Source organism: Mustelus asterias, chromosome 14 (genome assembly GCF_964213995.1).
Source record: "Mustelus asterias chromosome 14, sMusAst1.hap1.1, whole genome shotgun sequence".
Lineage (NCBI taxonomy): Eukaryota > Metazoa > Chordata > Chondrichthyes > Carcharhiniformes > Triakidae > Mustelus > Mustelus asterias.
The window spans coordinates 81,519,361-81,543,967 of record NC_135814.1 but is presented as its reverse complement, the minus strand read 5'-3'; the positions used below and the strand labels follow the sequence as shown (position 1 = coordinate 81,543,967).

General features: G+C 46.6%; 1 protein-coding gene across 1 annotated transcript in view; it reads left to right on the top strand.

Annotated features, from left to right (window-relative positions):
- unc80 (unc-80 homolog (C. elegans)) overlaps positions 1–24,607 on the top strand; it is a 505,340-nt gene that overhangs the window by 197,373 nt on the left and 283,360 nt on the right. Inside the window, exons 25-29 of the mRNA XM_078227718.1 lie at positions 544–677; positions 926–1,091; positions 16,299–16,502; positions 16,597–16,694; positions 19,479–19,679. Coding sequence (XP_078083844.1) covers positions 544–677; positions 926–1,091; positions 16,299–16,502; positions 16,597–16,694; positions 19,479–19,679 — 803 coding nt within the window. The remainder of the gene's footprint in view (positions 1–543; positions 678–925; positions 1,092–16,298; positions 16,503–16,596; positions 16,695–19,478; positions 19,680–24,607) is intronic.

Below are 24,607 nucleotides of genomic sequence, written 5' to 3'. Positions count from 1 at the left end.
ATCATCTATGTAAATCGTAAACAATTGCAGTCCCAACACTGATCCCTGAGGCACACCACTAGTCACTGATCGCCAATGAGAAAAACACCCATTTACGCGCGCGCACACCCTCCCCCCCCCGGACTGTTTGCTTTCTGATCCTCTATTCATGCTAATACATTATACAGTTGCATGGATAGACTGGCAAAACTTCAGTTTTTCATCTTAGAATAGTGAAGGCTAATTGGGGATTTAATGATGGTTTAGATGGAGTGAATTAAGAAAAGCTGTTTCGAATTCCTAACAGACCAATAAGTAGAGAGAGCACTTGGGTGATTGGCAAAGAAACCAAATACAACATGAGGGTAAAGTTTGTACAATGAGTGGTTAGGATTTGGAATTAAATGTCTGATAGGGTGGTGGAAACAGATCCAATGGCAGCCATCTGTGTTGTATTATACCGTAATTCTGGGATAATTAAACCCCAACCACCAGCCGTCCACCAATCATCTTTATTCTAAACCAATATCTTTTGAACTCTCATCATTTCAATGTTTTTGACAGATACTGTTAATCCTACCAAGTGTGGCTGTCCATTTGCATTAAAGATGGCAGCATGCCAACTTCTTCTGGAGATAACAACATTTCTCCGGGAAACGTTTCCCTGCTTGCCTCGACCGCGTGCTGAGCCTCTTGTTGTGAGTATTATCAATGACTGCTTCCTTTCAGCAAACTGCCATATCAGAGAAAATATTACCCAAAACATACTATAAATACTCAGAAGAGCCAAAAACATAGGCCAGTTGCGTCGATTTTTACCTAAATCGCAACAAATACACACATTGCATTTCAAAAATCATGAGAACTTCCTACTCCATTTTAACTGTGAGTTTTAAAAATAATGCTTGTTATGTCGGTCTGAATAATATCTACTTCTTTACAACAGGATTTGGAAAGCTGTAGACTCCATCTGGATCCTGAACTTGATCGGCATAGATATGAACGGAAAATCAGCTTTGCGGGAATTATTGATGATGAACAAGATTCAAAGGATTCTTTACACAGCAGCAGTCATACTCTCAAATCAGATACAGCCTGTGAAGAGAAAAAAGGTTGGAAAGGATTTTGAGATAATGTTTTACTATTATTTATTTATGAAGTTATTTTTTAATAAATAACAGCTGTAACCTAACTATAAGCATAAGTAAGATGGATGATCAGTACCCATTGTAATTACTCTTCCTTTGCATCCAGACCAGTAAAACTGTTTACCTTAAAATGGACTAGATGATGTTGGACTTTTAGACCCTTGAGACAACTGCTTGTTCATTATCCTTCTTCTTCTCCTCATTTGGATGAAGGCTGTGAAGAAGGCAATGTTGCTGCTGCTTGCTTCCACACTTTTGAGTCGGTGGGAAAACTAATTCAGAGACATGATTGAACCTTACCCTGCAATGCTCACCTTACATCACCAAGCGAGGGAGTCATTGTGAGGCCCTTGGACTGACCTCCCAGTCATTGCATCCCCAGATCCTCCCTTGCAGCTGCAGCACAACATCACTGGTAGCTGTGTTTCACTCTACTCTCTCACCCTGCAAGCCCCAGGCATGACAGCATATTCACAAAGGGGGTTGGATCTGGATGAGAACAGCCAGATCAGAGCACTGTCTGGCTGCCTACTTCACAGTAGACTAGAGCCCAGCTTTGCAGTAATGTAATGACTGTAATTATTGTGTCCCTCTCAGCTGCAATGTGTTGGGCTGTTTGCAGTATTTTGCATATGCATTTTAGCAGTGGCCCCTTTATAGGTGCATGCTTCTAATTTTTTTCACATTCCTATGAGGGAGACAAATGGTCAATCATACCCAAACTATAGTTGGCTCCAAGCCCTAATGGATTCTCACAAGAATCTACACCATGAGTTAAAGTCTTCCTAACATGTCTCCACTTGCTCTCTATGTCTTGAAGCAGTAGCCATGATGTGGAGATGCTGGCATTGGACTGGAGTGGGCACAGTAAGAAGTCTCACAACACCAGGTTAAAGTCCAACAGGTTTATTTGGAATCACGAGCTTTTGGAGCACTGCTCCTTCATCAGGTGACTCACATGATGAAGGAGCAGCGCTCCGAAAGCTCATGATAAATAAGTTAAAATGAATAAGTTTGACGTGTGGGAGAAATGGCATTTCAATTGATGTCCTACAAATCAGTAATTTAAGAAAAGCAAAATACTGCGGATGCTGGCAATTTGAAATTTAAGTCCAACCTCCTCCCACAAGCACTCCGTCCCCTCCCCAATTGATTATTTTCCAAAATTATTTTTCAACTGTGTCATTCTATCAGCTGTCGAAAAGGTGCTGCACCACTGCTATGGCAAGAGCAGCTTCCAACACCCTCCCTACCCATTTACTTTCTGTCCCTGACTACATGGTGCCCAGGACTGCCTCAGACCGATTTCCCCTCTTCCTTTAAACCACCCACCCCAAGTCACATGTCTCTGTCCACCCTGTCTCTCCTGTGCTGCAACCACACCACCCCCAATCAAGTGTGTCTTCTATCCCTTTCATTGCCATTTCATGTCCAGTCATCCCCCTACTGCCCATCAAGTGTGTGCCTCCTCCCCTTTCCCTTCCTGCTGATCTTTGACACGCAGTGGGAGCAACCATGAGCACAGCGTAGTGAAAGGTAGAATGTTACACATGCAAATCTCAAAGTTCTGTTCTCAATGTTCAGTTCGTCAGGTGCCACTTATATCAAGTCATGAATCAGACTGGTGTAATTATGTGCTGGCAGGGCAATTAGCTTGGGAGTGCGAGCGTGATTTCAGTGAGCTGGGGTTTTAATGAGCATTAGGCATGCAAATGCAATTCCTGACATGGTACAGTGGGAAACTCAACCATAGAGGAAAATTGCAACCTGTTTTCCCACCAGAGAAACTGACTTCAGTCCATACCGAGATTTTATAATGTTTGCAATTGTGCATGATGTAATTTAATGTGGATCAAGCCTCTGCTGTTGGTGTTAATCTGATCCACACATGAGCCATCTAACCAACTGAGCTAACTGGTTGATGCCAATATATTACTATTTTATGACAGAGTGGAATGACTCCTCAGTCAACTTACCAATCCTATTGCTGCAAAAACAGTAATTATTCCCTGTGCTATTCGGGAGTTGTTGACATTCAGAATTTCCTTGAGTTATCTGAAGAGCTTTTTCTGGTTATTCTTCCTGCATCCACTCCTCTTGTGTTTGAGTTTGCAAACCCTCACACACACTGTATGGAGTCCTGCAAAATGTCGGATCCTCCAGTACATGTATTGTTTCAGAACTTGATTGTTAATATTTTTTAAATCTCTAACTAAGCTTAATCATATTTTAGTTAAGCATTTATAATATTCTTCTTCTTGAGTTCTCTTTCCAAAGACAGTTTTTTGACTATTTACTGAACCATGGCAAAGTGCTGTGATTCTTTACAAGGGCAAGGAGGCAGGCCAAAGTCTATCTCAGCTGGAATGTGAATCAAAGCTCATGCGGTTGTGTTAACCTGATCCACACACTAGCCAACTGAGCTAACTGCTCCCCTCCCTCTCCACCTTACAGACATTGCTGTCAATATATTACTGTTTTATGATCAACGTTAGACTTCTGAGTAATATTTTTGTCCTGTGCAGCATTACTTGAGTCATTCAACCCAGTGAGTCCATGCCGGCTCCCCAAAGAGCAATCCAGGGTCAGTTATAGCCCCTCACTCCATTCCTGTACCCTTACAAGTTTATTTCCTTTGAGTACCTATCCAGTTTCCTTTTGGCATCATTGATTGTTTCTGCATTCACGACCCTCTTGGGTATTGCTGATACAGCACAGATTTATTCTCAATTTTTCTAAACATATAAGCCAGTCACTGCCAAGCTACATGGAGGTAATTACATTTAACTGCATGTAGCTACCATGCTGAATATTTTGTTTACCTGAAGTGGTTTTCACATTTTTTCTCTGCAGGGATCTCGGTTCAAAATCTCTCCATGTCTGTTGTTGTGGTTGTGGGCAGCATACGAAGATGGTGCTGTCTCTTCATTTACCCTCTAATAACATTGATCTGAATGGGACCTGCACTGCTGTCTAGCTGAGCACTCAGCAGGGAGCAGAGCAATGTGTGCTTCTGCAGTGCTGTCTTCAGCAGCACTACAAATCCTTATTCCTCATTCAAAGACTTTCATTTGCTTCACTTTTATCACCAGTGTTTTTTTTCCCTCCTTTTATTTTCCAGTTAGTCTTTCAAAGCCATTTTGTGTGCAATTATAATCCTTCAGGACAATGGTTCTTGACCCCATTAAGTTTTTCAGGTATGGGCTTTGGAAGGTCCAGTTAGTTGAGGTTCCCCTGTGTCCATGGAATCTTGCTGATATTAATCTATTCACATTGAGGCAGACTTGTGCCAGTTCCAATGAAATACTGTTTCTTCATGTTTCATGTTGGTTTATAACATTCATTATAATTCACTAATAACTTGTACTACACAGAGGCGGGCATTTTCTCATTTTTTAACTTAAATGTCAGTAGCCCACTGGCTCCACTGCTGGCTTTACCCGTCTTTTTAAACATTTAAGTAAAAAAAATTCAAAGGGGCAAGTCTCACGTCACACTCACGGGGTGGGCTCTGAATCAGCCCCCCACCGCCAGGAACCTCAGTCTTCAAAAGATCAGAGCGCCCTTTTTAAGCACACATGCTAGGGTACTGCCCAGGCATCTCTCTCTCCCTCCTGGGGCTGTACTTATCTGAATGTCCCCAGCGTGTTCTCTTCACCAGGTCTTCATTGGTCCAGGCCTGTTGTAAACCCTGCCAACATGACGTCGGGCCCGATTTTACCAAAACTTTACGCCCGTTTGTGGGCACGAAATCGTGGTAAAGTTGGGCGTCGGGCCTATACCGCGATCTGCACCCGATTCTGAGCAGAGCGCGGCTTTACTGACACCCGATTTGGGCGCAGGTCCGGCCCACGCCCGAATCGGGCGGCCCGACGATTTAAATACATTTTCATGCATTTAAATCGACTTAATGAACCACGCGCCCAACTCTACAACCAAATCCCACTTTACCGTCTTCTGGTCCGATGCGGATCCGCGCTCTAATCAACCTGCCGAATAAAAATCTGAAGTTGCTGCTGCAGCCTTCGAAGAGCGGGGTCAGGGACTGCAACGGCTCCCTGGCCCAGCTCCTCCTCTTGGGGGGGGGGGGACAGGGGGGTGGGAGGAGAAGAGGGGGTGTGACGTATCATCCCCTTGTGGGGGGGAGGGTGGGAGGGGAGGGGGTGTGACCGATCATCCCCTGGGTGGGGCAGGTGGGGGGCGGCGGGCGGTGGCGGAATGTTAATGTGAATAATGACAGCCGTGGTGTTTGAAGTATGCGGCCACTCTGGAGAGGAGGGATTCGTTCATAGAAACATAGAAACCCTACAGTGCAGAAGGAGGCCATTCGACCACAATCCCACCCAGGCCCTACGCCCCACATATTTTACCCACATCCCAGGACACTAAGGGGCAATTCTTAACCTGGCCAATCAACCTAACCCGCACATCTTTGGACTGTGGGAGGAAACCGGAGCACCCGGAGGAAACCCACGCAGACACAGGGAGAATGTGCAAACTCCACACAGACAGTGACCCGAGCCGGGAATCGAACCCAGGACCCTGGAGCTGTGAAGCAGCAGTGCTAACCACCGTGCTACCGTGCCGCCCACCGTTCCTCCGGTGGGGAGGCGGGATCGGCCGCAGAGTGGCAGCGGAACCCCTTGCCCCCTCGCTTCCCACCAATCGGCCGCAGAGTGGCAGCGCCCCCCCCCCAGAGGATGGTACGTCACACCCCCTCCCCCCCCAGGGGATGATTGGTCACACCGCCCCCCCCCCCGAGGGGATGATCGATCACACCCCCTCTCCTCCCACCTCCCCCCCACCACCGAGAGGATGATATGTCACCCCCCCCACCCCCAGATGGTCTGTGTCAGAGAGCCGCTCTCTCTGCTTTTTTTTTTCGCGCCCGGGTGCGCTGCTTCAGATTTTTTTCGAACTGCGCATGCACAGTTCAGAGCTCCGATCGTTCTGACAGCGCTAAGCCCCGCCCACAGCGCGAATCGGACTGGAGCTGGCAAGACGCGTAAGGGCGCGCTGGAAAGAGGATTCCAGGCTCGGATCCATATTACGCCCAGACCCCGCCCTTAGGCTCCGATTGGTAAAATCGGGCCCGTCATGTCAGCTGTGGGGGGACGATGCAGCAGGGAAGCTCATTAATGATATGGTAATGTATGATAATGGGGTTCCTGTCCTTTCCCGTAAGGGGTGGGGCAATGGGGACAGGAAATTGGTTTGGGGAACCCTTTGGGTTCTTCCCCCACCCCACTCACCCCCACCAGCTTTCCACCCAAAACAAGGGCGGAGAATGCCAGCCAGAATATTTGTGACACACAACAGTAATAGAAAAGTACCAGTGTATGATTCCTCCGCATACATAAAATCTGGAACAAAATTCTGATTAATTTTATGAAATACAGATTTCTGCATGCTGACTTTGTTACGCCAGTGTAGATTTCAATCTGCTAAAGCATCAACAAGCTCTTCATAAGAATAGGATATGGCGCTCGACTCATCGATCGACAGTTCCGGCGCGCCACAGCGAAAAACCGCACCGACCTCCTCAGAAGCCAAACACGGGACACGGTGGACAGAGTACCCTTCGTCGTCCAGTACTTCCCCGGAGCGGAGAAGCTACGGCATCTCCTCCGGAGCCTTCAACATGTCATTGATGAAGACAAACATCTCGCCAAGGCCATCCCCACACCCCCACTTCTTGCCTTCAAACAACCACACAACCTCAAACAGACCATTGTCCGCAGCAAACTACCCAGCCTTCAGGAGAACAGTGACCACGACACCACACAACCCTGCCACAGCAACCTCTGCAAGACGTGCTGGATCATCGACATGGATGCCATCATCTCACGTGAGAACACCATCTACCAGGTACACGGTACCTACTCTTGCAACTCGACCAACGTTGTCTACCTGATACGCTGCAGGAAAGGATGTCCCAAGGCATGGTACATTGGGGAAACCATGCAGACGCTACGACAACGGATAAATGAACACCGCTCGACAATCACCAAGCAAGACTGTTCTCTTCCTGTTGGGGAGCACTTCAGCGGTCACAGGCATTCAGCCTCTGATCTTCGGGTAAGCGTTCTCCAAGGCGGCCTTCACGACACACGACAGCGCAGAGTCGCTGAGCAGAAACTGATAGCCAAGTTCCACACACATGAGGACGGCCTAAACCCGGATCTTGGGTTTATGTCATACTATCAGTAACCCCCACAGCTTGCCTCCTGGACTTGCAGAATCTCACTGGCTGTCCTGTCTGGAGACAATACACATCTCTTTAACCTGTGCTTAATGCTCCCTCCACTCACATTGTCTGTATCTTTAAGACCTGGTTGGCTGTAAGAGATTTGCATTCTAATCAGTATTCTGTAACTTGATTTTGTGTCTCTGTATGCCCTGTTTGGGGGCAGATATCCACTCCATCTGACGAAGGAGCAGCACTCTGAAAGCTAATGGGATTTGCTACCAAATAAACCTGTTGGACTTTAACCTGGTGTTAAATCTCTTACTTTGAATTTCCACCCAGCCACAGGTCCAAAATGACCTTAATCAGTCACAGATTATGGGTGGGATTTTACGGCCTCACTCGGGCGAGACCAGAAATTCCAACCCGAGGTTAATGGAGATTTCTGTTGTCGGACCCTTGCCCGTGCCGATTCCATGGCAGACGAGGTGGTAGAGTTCCGGCCTACGGGCGCAATTTTCTAAAAAATAGTCAGTGCCCAAAGGGTGGTAAAACAGGAAAACGCCCATTTTTTGGGTGAGCTGAGCTTAATGAATTTCCAGCACTCTGAGCAGCACCAAGGCCATCAGGGGATTTACGCCAGTAAGGTGGGTGCAGGGCCTAATCTTGTCTTAGAGGCTGGTAGCAGAGTGCTGAGGGGACCAGTGCTCATATGCCTATCTCCCAGTATACTGGGAGATCGGTTGACATGCGCCTCACCCTCCCGATTGCCGACCCAGACTCCAACCACGAACTTCCTCACCTCGACATCGCTGCCCCCCCCCCCCCCCAATGACCATCAGCTCAGCCCACCCCTTCCCGATCGTTGCCTCCGAACCCCTCATCAGGTCTCCTGCATCTAATGGGCGCAACACTGCCCCAAGATCATTGCATCCCTTTAATCCTGCCCCTGGCTTCTTGAACCAACCCTTCCACCACCACCTCCCCCCTCACTCCAAACTTGCTAAGACCCCTGAGGGGAGGCAATGGCCTAGTGGTATTATCACTCAACTATTAATCCACAACCCAGATAATGTTCTGGGGACCTGGTTCAAATCCCACCACGGCAGGTGGTGGAATTTAAATTCAATAAAAAATATCTGGAATTAAGAGTCTACTGATGACCATAAAACCATTGTCAATTGTCAGAAAAATCCATCTGGTTCACTAATGTCCTTTAGAGAAGGAAATCTGCCGTCCTTACCTGGTCTGGCCCATATGTGACTCCAGAGCCACAGCAATGTGGTTGACTCTCAAATATCCTCTGAAATGGCCTAGCAAGCCACTCAGTTGTTTCAATCGCTACAAAGTCTCAACAAAGAAATGAAACCGGACGGACCACCTGGCATCAACCTAGGCACCGGAAAAGACAACGGCAAAACAAACAACCCTGTCGATCCTGCAAAGTTCTCCTTACTAACATCTGGGGGTTAGTGCCAAAATTGGGAGAGCGTCTCACAGACTAGTCAAGCAACAGCCTGACATAGTCATTCTCACGGAATCATACCTTACAGATAACCCCCCAGACACCACCATTACCACCGGCAGGACAGACCCAGCAGAGGTGGCGGCACAGTGGTATACAGTCAGGAAAGAGTTGCCCTGGCAGTCCTTAACATCGACTCTGGACCCCATGAAATCTCATGGCTTCAGGTTAAATATGAGCAAGAAAACCTCTTCCTGGTTACCACGTACCGTCTTCCTTCGGCTGATGAATCAATACTCCTCCATGTTGAACAACACTTGAAGGAAGCACTGAGGGTGGCAAGGGCGCAAAATGTACTCTGAGTGGAGGATTTCAATGTCCACCATCAAGAGTGGCTCAGCAGCAGCACTACTGATTGAGCTAGTCGGGTCCTAATGGATATAACTGCTAGACTGGATCAGCAGCAGGTGGTGAAGGAACCAAGAGGAAATAACATACTTGGCCTCATCCTTACCAGTCTGCCGGCTGCAGACGCATCTGTCCATGACAATATCAGTAAGAGTGACCACTGCACAGTCCTTTTGGAGACGAAGTTCCACCTTCACATTGAGAATAACTTCCATCGTGTGGTGTGGCCCTATCACCGTGCCAAATGGGACAGACTTCGAACCGATCTAGCAACTCAATACTGGGCATCCATGAGGCGGTGTGGGCCATCAACAGCAGCGGAACTGTACTCCAGCACAATCTGCAACCTCATGGCCCGGCATATCACCCACTCAGCCATTACCATTAAGACAGTAGATCAACCCTGGTTCAATGGAGAATGTAGGAGGGCATGCCAGGAGCAGTACCAGGCATACCTAAAAAATAAGGTGTCAACCTGGTAAAGCGACCAAACAGGACTACTTGCATGCCAAACGGCAAAAACAGCAAGTGATAGACAGAGCTAAGCTATCCCACAATCAGATCTAAGCTCTGCAGTCCTTCCACATCCAGTCGTGAATGGTGTTGGACAACGGGCGGCATGGTAGCACAGTGGTTAGCACTGCTGCTTCACAGCTCCAGGGTCCCGGGTTCGATTCCCGGCTCGGGTCACTGTCTGTGTGGAGTTTGCACATTCTCCTCGTGTCTGCGTGGGTTTCCTCCGGGTGCTCCGGTTTCCTCCCACAGTCCAAAGATGTGCGGGTTAGGTTGATTGGCCAGGTTAAAAATTGTCCCTTAGAGTCCTGGGATGCGTAGGTTAGAGGGATTAGCGGGTAAAATATGTGGGGGTAGGGCCTGGGTGGCATTGTGGTCGGTGCAGACTCGATGGGCCGAATGGCCTCCTTCTGCACTGTAGGGTTTCTATGTTTCTATTAAATAACTCACTGGAGGAGGAGGCCCCACCAATATCCCCATCCTCAGTGATGGAGGAGCCCAGCACGTCAGTGCAAAAGGCAAGGCTGAAGCATTTGCAACGATCTTCAGCCAGAAGTGCCGAGTGATGATCCATCTTGGCCTCCTCCAGTGGCTCCCAGCATCTCAGATGGCAGTCTCCAGCCAATTCGATTCACTCCACATGATATCAAGAAACGATTGGAGGCACTGGATACTGCAAAGGCAGTGGGTCCTGATAAATTTTGGCAATAGTACTGAAGACCTGTGCTCCAGAACTTGCCGCTCCCCTAGCCAGGCTCTTCCAGTACAGTTACAACACTAGCATCTACCCAACAATGTGGAAAATTGCCCAAGTATGTCCTGTACACAAAAAGCAGGACAAATCCAACCCGACCAATTACTGCCCGATCAGTCTACTCTCAATCATCAGTAAACTGATGGAAGGGGGTCATCAACAGTGCCATAAGCAGCACCTGCTCAAAAATAACCTGCTCGATGACCCCCAGTTTGGGTTTCACCAGGATCACTCAGCTCCTGACTTCATTACAACCTTGGTCCAAACATGGACAGAAGAGCTGAATTCTAGAGGTGAGGTGAGAGTGACAGCCCTTGACATCAAGGCCGCATTCAACCAAGTGTGACATCAAGGAGCCCTAGCGAAACTGGAATCAATGGGCATCAGGGGGCAAACTCTCCGCTGGTTGGAGTCATACCTGGTACATAGGAAGATGGTTGTGGCCCATATCCCAGGAATGAATATAAAATAAACTTACCTTGGTTTCTCACATGGTGGGACTACCTATAGTCCCAGTCTTGGTCACCACTGCCATCTGGTGCTGCTGAGACTAGTACCGGCCATCCTCCCAAGATAGGAGCGGAAAATCTCATGTTAAAACTGCTCCCAGTCTTAAATTGTTGTGGGGCAGCTGTCAGATTTATGGATGTTTTGGCTGGGAAAGGGGGAGAGAAATAGGGACTATAGCGTCCCATAAACTCCAGCCCGTTGTCTCATTAGCACATTTATGTTAATGGCATCCAGCTCTACCACTTTATCTCTGCATCTTATTTGACCTTAAACTGATTTCCTCATCCTCTTTACCGTGAAAAACAATCTTTAAACTGGCTTAACATTGAATCTTAGAAACCCTACAGTACAGAAAGAGGCCATTCGGCCCATCGAGTCTGCACCGACCACAATCCCACCCAGGCCCTACCCCCATATCCCTAGATATTTACCCACTAATCCCTCTAACCTACGCATCCCAGGACACTAAGGACAATTTTTTAGCATGGCCAATCAACCTAACCCGCACATCTTTGGACTGTGGGAGGAAACCGGAGCACCCGGAGGAAACCCATGCATACACGAGGAGAATGTGCAAACTCCACACAGACAGTGACCCAAGCCGGGAATCGAACCCAGGTCCCTGGAGCTGTGAAGCAGCAGTGCTAACCACTGTGCTACCGTGCCGCCCTTAACATGTCCCTAAACTTGCATGTCCCTAAACTTTAGCTCAACTGCTATCAAAGCCTTTAGACTTGAGTATTCCACAGTTTTACTGGTTACTATTCCATCCTTCAGCTTACACACATTTCAGACAATTTGAAAGAATGCAGGTCTCACCGTGTTTCCTTTCTTACCTTGACTGTTGAACTCCAATGCCACCAATTTAATATCTTCATCCTTGTGTTTAAATCCCTTTAAAGCTTCAGTCATTCCCATCTCTATAATCTTCTCCTGACCTACAATTCTGCAAGAATTATGTTTTCTTCTGACTCTGGTCTATTTGTGTATCCTCCAGTCCCTTAACTCTACCATTGATACCCTAATACCTTTATTTTTAATACCTTTATTGTGAACCTTTTATGCATTCTACCACTCAGTCTGCCTTTAAATAACATCGCAAGAAGTCTCACAACACCAGGTTAAAGTCCAACAGGTTTATTTGGTAGCAAATACCATAAGCTTTCGGAGCACAGCTCCTTCGTCAGATGGAGTGGATATCTGTTCTCAAACAGTGCAAACAGACACAGAAATCAAATTACAGAATACTGATTAGAATGCAAATCTCTACAGCCAGCCAGGTCTTAAATGTACAAACAATGTGGCTGGAGGGAGCATTCAACACAGGTTAAAGAGATGTGTATTGTCTCCAGACAGAACAGCTAGTGAGATTCTGCAAGTCCAGGAGGCAAGCTGGCGGGGTTACTGATAATGTGACATAAATCCAACATCCCGGTTTAGGCCGTCCTCATGTGTGCGGAACTTGGCTATCAGTTTCTGCTCAGCGACTCTGCGCTGTCGTGTGTCGTGAAGGCCGCCTTGGAGAACGCTTACCTGAAGATCCAAGGCTGAATGCCCGTGACTGCTGAAGTGCTCCCCCACAGGAAGAGAACAGTCTTGCCTGGTGATTGTCGAGCGGTGTTCATTCATCCGTTGTCGTAGCGTCTGCATGGTTTCCCCAATGTACCATGCCTCGGGACATCCTTTCTTGCAGTGTATCGGGTTGACAACGTTGGCCGAGTTGCAAGAGTAGGTACCGTGTACCTGGTAGATGGTGTTCTCACGTGACATGATGGCATCCGTGTCGATGATCCGGCACGTCTTGCAGAGGTTGCCGTGGCAGAGTTGTGTGGTGTCGTGGTCACTGTTCTCCTGAAGGCTGGGTAGTTTGCTGCGGACAATGGTCTGTTTGAGGTTGCGTGGTTGTTTGAAGGCAAGAAGTGGGGGTGTGGGGATGGCCTTGGCGAGATGTTTGTCTTCATCAATGACATGTTGAAGGCTCCGGAGGAGATGCCGTAGCTTCTCCGCTCCGGGGAAGTTATGGACGACGAAGGGTACTCTGTCCACCGTGTCCCGTGTTTGTCTTCTAAGGAGGTCAGTGCAGTTTTTCGCTGTGGCGCGTCGGAACTGTTGATCGATGAGTCGAGCGCCATATCCTGTTCTTATGAGGGCATCTTTCAGCGTCTGGAGGTGTCTGTTGCGATCCTCCTCATCCGAGCAGATCCTGTGTATTCGGAGGGCTTGTCCGTAGGGGATGGCTTCTTTAACGTGTTTAGGGTGGAAGCTGGAGAAGTGGAGCATCATGAGGTTATCCGTGGGCTTGCGGTACAGTGAGGTGCTGAGGTGACCGTCCTTAATGGAGATGCGTGTGTCCAAGAATGCAACCGATTCCGGAGAGTAGTCCAGGGTGAGTCTGATGGTGGGATGGAACTTGTTGATGTCATCATATAGTTGTTTCAGTGATTGCTCACCATGACTCCAAAGGAAGAAAATGTCATCGATGTATCTAGTGTATAGCATCGGTTGAAGGTCCTGTGCGGTGAAGAAGTCTTGTTCGAACCTGTGCATGAAGATGTTGGCATATTGAGGTGCGAATTTTGTCCCCATGGCTGTTCCGTGTGTCTGGATGAAGAACTGGTTGTTGAAGGTGAAGATATTGTGGTCCAGGATGAAACGGATGAGTTGTAAAATTGCATCTGGAAACTGGCAGTTGACGGCATTGAGTACTGAGGCCGTTGCAGCAATGCCATCATCGTGGGGGTTGCTGGTGTAGAGTGCCGAGACATCCATTGTGACGAGGAGTGCTCCTGGTTCAACTGCTCCATGTGTGTTGAGTTTCTGTAGGAAGTCCGTAGTGTCGCGACAAAAGCTGGGGGTTCTTTGTACAATGGGTTTCTTTGTACAATGGGTAAATAACATCCCCACCCACCCCATTAAAATCCACTTCTTGATCAAAAGTTTAGTCAGCTTTCCTTATAGTTCCTTCTTTAACTCAGTAGCGATTTTTGTATCCTTACACTTCTGTGCAGTGCCTTGGGATGATTTTCTATATTGCAGGTATTACCTAAGTGGAAGTTAAACAAATATTTTTTCTGTAAGTAGTTAACTATGTAATCCCTGAAATCAAAAGTAGTAATTTTTAGTTATTGTATTTTGGTATTAGTTTCACTCCCTCAGTGATCATAGAATCATAGAATCCCTACAGTGCAGAAGGAGGCCACTTGGCCCATTGAACCTGTACTGAAAACAATCCCACCCAGGGCCTATCCCTGTAACCCCTTGCTTAGGTCACTGTCTGTGTGGAGTTTGCACATTCTCCTCGTGTTTGCGTGGGTTTCCTCCGGGTGCTCCGGTTTCCTCCCACAGTCCAAAGATGTGCGGGTTAGGTTGATTGGCCAGGTTAAAATTACCCCTGAGATGCGTAGGTTAGAGGGATTAGCGGGTAAAATATGTGGGGGTAGGGCCTGGGTGGGATTGTGGTCGGTGCAGACTCGATGGGCCGAATGACCTCCTTCTGCACTGTAGGGTTTCTATGATTTCTATGATTTACCCTGCTAGTCCCCTTGACACCAAGGGGCAATTATCCTGGCCAATCAACCTAACCCGCACATCTTTGTGGAGTGTGGGAGGAAACCAGAGCACCCAGACGAAACCTACGCAGATACAGGTAGAATGTGTAAAACTCCACACAGTCACCCAAGGCCAAAATGAAACCCAGGTTCCTGGTGCTGTGAGGCAGCAGTACCACCGTGCCGCTCTGATCTCTGGTTTTTCGCCAAATTATGTAACCAGAAGTGAGTCTAAATAAAATTCAACCAAAGTTAAACCAATATTGCAGTAATATAATCATTTGAATTGTTGATTTTGTTTTAAATGGTATGATTAAGGCTCCGGAGGTGATCTTACCAAAACAATGCGGAGTGCCAAAGGAGCATTAAAATGGGAGAGAATCCCACCCATTTTTTCAGTGAGCTCTCAGACGTGGGGCAGGATTTTCCAGCTGCAATCGCCCCGAGAGCCAGAAAATCCTGCCTGAGGTCAACGGACATTTGCAAGCTCCATGTCAGAGAAGAATCATAGAATCCCTACAGTGCAGAAGGAGGCTCTTTGGCCCATCGGGTCTGCATCAAGCACAATCCCACCCAGGCCCTATCATCATAACCCCATGTATTCATCTTGCTAATCTCCCTGACACTAAGGGGCAATTTAGCATGGCCAATCCACCTAACCCGCACATCTTTGGACTGTGGGAGTAAAGCAGAGCACCCGGAGGAAACCCACACAGATGCGGGGAGAATGTGCAAACTCCACACTACAGTGATCCAAGCCGGGAATTGAACCTGGGTCCCTGGCTCTGTGAGGCAGCAGTGCTAACCACTGTGCCACCATGTCCCATGGCTGGTGGGACGAGAAAATTCTGCCCACGACCTTATTCCACTTAGTGCAAAAAAAGAGGCAAAGTGTGATTCACGCCAGTAAGGAGAGTTGACAGAGTCTTTTCTCGTCAGAAAGCCAGCTGATGATAGCTAGAGGGCGCTATTGCACATGCACCGATATCTGTGTTCTGTGTACATAGCGTACATGCCCCCCATCCCCGATCGCTGGCCTCCCTGGCCCATCACTGGCCTAATACCCCCCTATATCCCCCCGCTGATCACCGCTCCGATACACCATCCCCTGGGCGATTGCAGAGTGTGCCACTCCCCCCGCCTCTCCTTAGGCCCTGCCCCCTCCCTAGACCCCACACCTTGGCACAGGCAGTGTCCGGTGGGCAGTGCCAGGGCCCAGGCTGGCAGGGCCCAGGCTGGTAATATCCCTATGGCACTGTCCCCCCAATTCTTGACCACCCAAGGGCCTTATTGGCCGCCGGTCCCACCACTATGCATCACGTCCGGCCCCCGTTCCTGAAGATCAAACATGATCCTCACCAGTGAGGACCTCCACCAGCGAAGCCGTTAAGGCAAATAATTTAAATATTGAACTCTGGAAGATCGCAAGAGTTGAGAAACCAGGCATAAAGCCACTCTTGCGATTTTACCGGCTTGCCACGCCGGTCGACTGGCAGGAAGAGCCAATAAGATTGCACCCCCCTCCATCTTCAGATAGGATATGGTATTGGGATTTGAAGTCACTTTTTTTTAACCTGGAGTTCAGAACAGTTCTGATCAAGGTGCAGAACTACTTGATAAAATAACTTCCTATCCTAATCAGTCATGTAATCCCACTTAATCTATAGAATAGGTGCAGTACTAGTCCAATATTTACTGTTGAAAATTAAGAAATAAAGGCTAGTTTACCTGTATATTGTGTAAAATGTCATGTCATTACCATTTTTGACAATACGTGTTTTCTTAGGACCAAGCAGAAAAGTAAGACCAGGAGGTTCACGTCTACTTCAGATAAAGGGGGCACGAAGTTTTCGGGTAAAGAAAGGTGGTTCCTTGTCAAGCATACGGCGAGCTGGCAGCTTGAAGAGCACAAAGCTTACACGCCAGGATTCTGAGTCAGAAAATGAAGAGGTTCTATTGTCACAAAGCCATGACACAGTTACTGACATTGGTAACTTCTCAACATATATTTACCTTTAAGCAAATAAATGATAATTGCATTTAATGTGAAAAGATTGTACTTAGAATGTATCTGTATTTAACAGGTAGCCCCTGGAGTACCAGTGAACCTAGTATTGAACCAGAAGGACTGAGCACTGTAGGAACAGAAGAAAATTACCATAGAAACATGACATGGTTGCCTGTATGTTTAAATGATTTTCATTTGTGTTTTCATCTGTTTCAAAAATGTCAAATTTGGAAGTAATAGTTTATACATGAACCACGAATCATAGTAATGTGAAATAAGGGATGATATATTAATAGAGAATGCATATGTTGAATTTGTTTTCCAAACGCTGACACTACACTGAGCACTACACACTACAGCTTTTGCTTTCTACAACAACTTCAGCAGCTTGTATATATACCACTTTCAATATGACAAAAGGTCCCAATGGACACCGCAGAGAAACTACAAAACAAAATCTGACCCCACATTAGGAGATATTAGTGCAGATGACCAAAACTTTGGTTCAGTCTCATACAGTTGCCGGGGATAGGGAAGGAGTCTATAGCTAGACAATAGAGTTTGAGACGGAGACAGAAGAGAATGGCTTTAGTGTTTCCAATATTTAATTGAAACAAATTCTGTTCAAGCAGTAATAAATTTCTGACAAGCAGTTTAACAATTTACAGATAATGGAGGTGTTAACAGAGGCAGTGCTGAGGTTATAGCTGAGTGCAGTTGCTGAAGGTAAGCGTGCAGGTACATCAGGCAATAAAGAAGGCAAATGGTATGTTGGCCTTCATAGCAAGAGGATTTGAGTATCGGAATAGGGATGTTTACTGCAATTGTACAGGGCATTGGTGAGGCCACACCTGGAGTATTATGTGCAGTTTTGGTGTCCTTATTTGAGGATGTCCTTGCTATTAGAGGGAGTGCAGGGAAGATTTACCAGGCTGGTTCCTGGGATAGCAGGTCTGTCATATGAGGAGAGACTAAGTCGGGAGGGGATCTCATAGAAACTTAGAAAATTCTAAGAGGATCAGACAGGGCAGATTCAGAAAGAATGTAGTATGCAATATATTTTGGAATTTCACTTTGAGTTGAAGGAAGAAACAATTCAAATCTATAATCAGGACATTAAATGGGTTCCTTTAAATTCACAATTGTGTGCTGACTGAAGATATAACAAGCCCAATGGACTGGATGGCTTGTTCTTACTCCACAATTAACAACATATTTATACGAGGGAAAGAAATGGCTAACACAGAATTGTTACAACACAGAAGGAGGTCATTTGGCCCATTGTGTCTGTGCCATCCAGGCTGTCATTCACCATTCTGGGCATTGATTCTCCCCCTGCCAGCTCCAGGGCATGCTGCTCGCAGACTGTCAGGTGCCACAGCTTAGGCACACTGCCTCCAGTCTGTGCCCTCTCTTGCAGGTTGTGCGTGCTTTTCTGGGGAAATAAGGGAAATTGAAAGCATGGATATATTGAAATGCATGGGGTGTTATGTGTGCCTGAGTTTTGGAACTTGCGTTGGCCATTTCAGAGAAAAGGGTCATCACTGGGGGTGCTGATTGGGGGAGGGAAAGGGGTTGGATGCATTTCTTGAAAGGGGGGGGGGGGTGGTCGCTGTTGTTGGATGTCCTTCAGGTGTCTGAGCATGGTTTGACATGATTAATCCAGCACATGCGCAGGTTTCAGAATGGGATGCACACTCACCCTTTGCTGCCCGAAGAAAGTCATTCAGTTTCTTCTGACACTTCATTGGACCGAGATATCAAGGTTCTGGCATTAATTGCAGCTGCCACCTCCCCCCACAATGCATTTGCGGCACGGCCCCCTGGGCGATGGCCCTGAGTGGAGAACAGCAGCTGGTGCCTCTCCTCCACTGCGTCCAGCAGGCGGACCTGGTCAGCCTTGGAGAACCTCAGGGCAGGTTTCTTTCCAGCCATCTTCCTGGTGTGACTGTGTGTCCATTTTTGCAGCTTATATACAGCTCTGGCTTGATAGGGGACTGCAGGTGCAGTCAGTTCGGGCTAGTCATGGGCCCGTTAGTAAACAGAAATGTAAAGGGAAGCTGGTTTCAATGGAGGATTAACCATCTCCCAAGGTGCTGATTGGCTCTCATTCAAAAATGTACTGTGTCCAGGGGGTGCAATGCTCAAGGCTCTCATTCAACATGGAGGAATGCTCGCAGGCAAGGGGTGTGCATCACAGCACAGTGCTATTTGTGTCCAAGGCAACGGGGTGGGTGAGAGGCCAGTGATGTCTGTGGGGGTTGAGGCCAGCGATCTCAATGTTGGGAGGTCTTTTTAGAGACCTCTCAGAGATGTGCACATGCGCGGGGACCCGCCCATCGTGCTAATTTCAGCATCTTCAGTGGGAATAGGCCCCGCCCCCTGGTTTTTAATAATATTCACGCTGGTGGCCTCTGCAGTGCACAGAGAGTGGGAGATTCATTTTGGGAAACACATGTGAATTTGACACTTAGAATTTTTTGGGGAGAATCCCGGCCATAGAATGGTACAGGACAGACATTCTGTCATTCAATAATTTGTGACAAAGGTGTTCAGCTTTGTGTTGTCATATTTTTCATCTGGTTGCTAATTTGATGAAGCTGTTTTAGGGGCGGCATGGTGACATAGTGGTTAGCACTGCTGCCTCACAGTGCTAGGAACCCGCACTCAATTCCCGGCTTGGATCACTATCTGCATGGAGTCTGCAGGTTCTCCCCATGATTGCGTGGGTTTCCTCCGGGTGCTCCGGTTTCCTCCCACAATCCGAAAGATGTGCTGGTTAGGTGCATTGGCCATGCTAAAATTCTCCCTCAGTGTACCCGAACAGGCGCCGGAGTGTGGCGACTAGGGGATTTTCACAGTAACTTCATTGCAGTGTTAATGTAAGGCTACTTGTGACACTAATAAATAAACTTTAAAAACTTTATTTTCTGCTAATGTTAGATTCCTTTTCTTCAGGTTATGATTTTGTTGTGCAGCCAGCAAAGTTTCATCTGCTGCCATGTTGATTACTGTCACCCTCGTTGCTACCAACATCACAGCCGATCTTGTGCTCGGCTTGTGCGGGCCATCAAACTCCTCTACGGAGACACAGTGGATTCAGTACGAGATGATGACACTGCAAGCAAAATAGGCTTGAGGACCAAGAAATCAAAAGAGGTATTTATAACTCTTCAGCTCTATTAACAGAAGTTCCATTTATCTTTCCTTCTTACTCCTATCTTCCTTATTTTGTGTGCCTTCTGATATTGAATCTTTCATAAAAGTGAACATTATGCTTGTATCAATTTTATCTCAGTTTTCATTGTGTGCAGCTTGAAGGAGTGCTGCACTATTGGAGGTCCCATTTGTATTCTTGTTCTGGTGGTTCATCTATGCATTAAAGGTTGTGTAGTGGTATTTGAAGAGAGACAGGATGTTCTCTTGGTTCTTGGCCAAGATTTCTACTTCAAAAATCGCACCAAGAACAGATGAACTCATCACTCACCTCAGCCTTTTTGTGTGACCTTCCTGTGTGCAAAACGCTGTTATAAAGGTTATGATACCGGACTAGTATTCCTGAGGCATGGACTAATGCTCTGGAAACATAAGTTTAAATTTGACATCAAATCCAACATGGACAAGGAAACTTCCTGGTAATTACCACCAACCTTCCTAACTTTTTTTTCACACAGAGTGTGGTGAGTGTCTGGAACAAGCTGCCAGAGGTAGTAGTAGAGGCGGGTACAATTTTGTCTTTTAAAAAGCATTTAAATAGTTACATGGGTACGATGGGTGTAGAGGGATATGGGCCAAATGCGGACAATTGGATTGAATACTAGCTTAGGGGTTTTAAAAAAAAAGGGTGCATGGACAAGTTGGGCCGAAGGGCCTGTTTCCATGCTGTAAACCTCTATGACTCTATGACTCAGTTGATGTCATATTGAACACCACTTGGGAGAAATACCAAGGGCAGAGTATGTACTCGAGGTGAGGACTTCAATATCCATCACCAAGAGTAGCTTAGTAGCTCCATTAGTGACTGAGTCCTGAAAGGCTTAGTTGCCTATGGCAGGACGTGAGAGAACCAACACGAGGGAAAAAACTAGCTGACCTTGTTTTCACCAGATTACTTTTGCAAGTGCATTTGTCCATGACAGTATTGGTATGAGTGACTACTGCAGTACTTATGGAGGCAAAGTTCTGTCTTCACATTGAGGACACCCTCCATCATGTTGTGTGGCAGTACCACTATGCTACATGGAAGCCTTGTGGTGCAGTGGTAGCACCCCTACGGGTGGACCAGAAGCTCTGGGTTCGAGTCCAACATGTGGAGATGCCGGCGTTGGACTGGGGTATGCACAGTAAGAGTCCAACAGCAGGACTTGTTGGCCATGGAAGTAGCATTCATTACACAGTTCAATGGGCTGATAATCAGCTCGAGAATCCTTCCATCACTTCCCTCACTATTCCCCAAGATTAAAAAACAGTACAGATTTGAAGATACACTAAAAGAAAATCTATGCTACATGAGATAGGTTCAGAATGGATATAATGCTCAAAGATGGGCATCCATGAAATACAGTGGGCCATCAGCAAATGCAAAATAATATTGTACTCAATCTGTAACCACATGGCCTGGCATATCCCTCACTCTGCCATTACCATCAAGGGAGGACACCGATCCTACTTTAATGAGGAGTGTAGGAAGGTATGCGAAGGGGCCAACCTAGTGAAGTTGTGACACAGGACTAGATAGATAGTAAACAGCAGAAGTGGCAAGTTATGGACAAAGTTAAGCAATGCCACAACTAACACACTAAAGTTCTGAGGTCCTCTCACATCCTGTTGGGAGTATATTTCTTCCTTATAATATGGAATCAGTGCAAAAGTCAAGACAAGCATTTGAAACCAATTTCAGCCAGAAAAGCCAAGTGGATGATCCATCTCGTCCTTTTCGGTGGTCCCCAACATCACAAGTGCCAATCTTCAGCCAATTTGATACACTCTGTGTGGTATCAAGAAACTGCTAAAGGCAGTAGAGACAGCAAAAGTTATTGGCCCCTAAAATACCTGGCAGTAGTATTGAAAGACTTATGTTCCAGAACTAGCCATTATCTTACCCAAGCTGTTCCAGTACAGCTACAACACTGGCATCCACCTGACAAAAGTAGAACATTGCCAGATATATCCTGTCCACAAGAAAAAAGTCACATGTAATCTGGCCAATTGCCACCCCGTCAGTTTACTCTTAATTACCAGCAAAGTGATGAAAGCTGTCACTGATATGCTGTCAAGCAGCACTTAGCAATAAATTGCTGACCAATGCTGAGTTTAGCTTCAGACCCCATTACAGTCTTTGACCAAACATGGACAAAAGAGCTGAATTCTAGAGGTGAGTTGAAAGTGTCTGTTCTTGACATCAAGATAGCATTTGACTGAGTATGGAATCAAGGAGTTGAGAGTTGTGTCCTTGGCCCAATCACTTTTAACTGCTTTATCAGGGAATGTTGGCTGATGACTGCACAATGCACAGTTCTATTTGCAGATCATCAGATAAAAAAGCAGTGCTGCCTGACCTGGACAACATTCAGGTTTGGGCTGATAAATAGCAAGTAACATTCATGCCACACAAGTGCCAGATAACAACCATCTCCAACAAGAGAGTCGAATCACCACCTCTAAACATTCAGCGACATTACCACACATTAACATCCTTAGGGTTACCATTGACCAGAAATTTAACTAGATGAGCCTCAAAAATACTGTGGGTACAAGGATAGGTTAGAGGCTTGGAATCTGTGGTGAGTAATTCACCTCTTGACTCCCCAAGCCCACCATATACAAGGCATAAGTTAAGAGTGTGATGGAATACCTCCCATTTGCCTGCCTGAGTGCAGCTCCAACAACACTCAAGAAGTTTGTCATTCGGATTAAAGCAGCCTACTTGATGGGTACCCCGACTCTCCCACAACCACCCCTTAAATATTCACCCCCTCCATCACTGTGACAGCAGTGTGTATCATTTAAAAAATGCACTGGAGCAACTCACCAAAGCTCCTTTGAAAACACCTTCCAAAAATGCAACTTCTACCATCTTTTTTATAAATGACTTGGAGGAGGGGGTAAATTTGCGGATGACACCAAGATTGGGGGAGTAGTGGATGAGGTGGAGGGCTGTTGTAGGCTGCAAAGAGACATTGATAGGATGCAGAACTGGGCCAAAAAATGGCAGATGGAGTTTAACCCTGATAAGTGCGAGGTGATTCATTTTGGTAGGACAAATTTGAATGCGGATTACAGGGTCAAAGGTGGGGTTCTGAGGAATGTGGAGGAACAGAGAGATCTTGAGGTTCATATCCACAGATCTCTGAAGGCTGCCATTCAAGTGGATAGGGCCGTGAAGAAGGCCTATAGTGTGTTAGCGTTTATTAACAGGGGGTTTGAGTTTAAGAGCCGTGGGGTTATGCTGCAACTGTACAGGACCTTGGTGAGACCACATTTGGAATATTGTGTGCAGCTCTGGTCACCTCACTATAAGAAGGATGTGGAAGCACTGGAAAGAGTACAAAGGAGATTTACCAGGATGCTGCCTGGTTTGGAGGGTAGGTCTTATGAGGAAAGGTTGAGGGAGCTAGGGCTTTTCTCTTTCAACCGGAGGAGGTTGAGAGGCGACTTAATAGAGGTTTATAAGATGATGAGGGGGGATAGATAGAGTGGACGTTCAGAGACTATTTCCTCGGGTGGATGTAGCTGTTACTGGGGGGCATAACTATAAGGTTCATGGTGGGAGATATAGGAGGGATGTACGAGGTAGGTTCTTTACTCAGACAGTGGTTGGGGTGTGGAATGGACTGCCTGCTGTGATAATGGAGTCGGACACTTTAGAAACTTTCAAGCGGTTATTGGATAGGCACATGGAGAACACTAGAATGATAGGGAGTGGGATAGCTTGATCTTGGTTTCGGAAAAGGTTCGGCACAACACCGTGGGCCGAAGGGCCTGTACTGTGCTGTACTGTTCTATGTTCATCTTAATGGAGAAGGGCATCAGGCCCAAGGGAATGCTACCACATGTAGGTTTTCATCCAAGTCATACAGCATCCTAACTTAGAAATATATTGCTGTCCTATCACCGTTACTGGCTTAAAGTTTTGGAACTCCCATGCTAACAGCAGAGTGGGTCTATCTAAACTGCATTGACTAAAGTGGTTCAAGAAGGTACCTCCCCATTAGCTACTCAAGAGAAATTATGAAATGAAATGCTGGCCATGGCAACGATGCCTACATTCCATGAGCAAATTTTTAACATGATAGCAAAATTCATATAGGTCCTCTCAATCTCACCTAATCACTGCATTACCACGGTTATGTGGTCCAATAATTTCAATACTATAACCACAGTGACCAGATAAACATCTCACAGACCATTAGGCGCACAGGTAAAGTTTCTGATCTGTGAAGGTACTTTCTTATATCTGTTTCACAATGCATCCCTGATCAACAGTGAGCCATTTTAATTTATAAAATCACAATGGTTATTGCACAGAAGAAGGATATTTAGCCTGTCGTATCTGTGCTGTCTCACCAAAGGAACAATTCACCTAAATGCCACTCCCCTGACTTCTTCCCATAACCCTGCAGAATCTTCCTCTTCATATGCAGGTCCCATAAACAGCCCGGAACTTTGAAGTACTGTATGCAGTGTGAAATCCTGTTCCCATACCACTCTCCCACTCCTTTAGACTAACTTAACCATCTTTTCTCAAGACCCTTAACCCTTGTAAGAGCAGACAAATCATCATCTTAGCTCTGATTTTGACTCCCAACACTGACTACCTCTGGCTCAGCCAATCTGCTATTGAAATCCTTATTCATGTCCTTCCACCTCCAAATGTAATGATTTCAATGCTTTCCTGGCTGGCTTCCCATCTTCCACCCTGTATAAATTGCAAATCATCAAAAGCTCTTCTGTAACCTAACAGCTGAGTACTGCCCTTGCAATCCCTGAGTACTTCAAAATTATAATTCTCATTCTTATGTTTCAATTATTTTCTTGGCCTCACTTCAGCCCTCACTTCTCTCTGTCCCCTGCTTCAGCTCTACAAG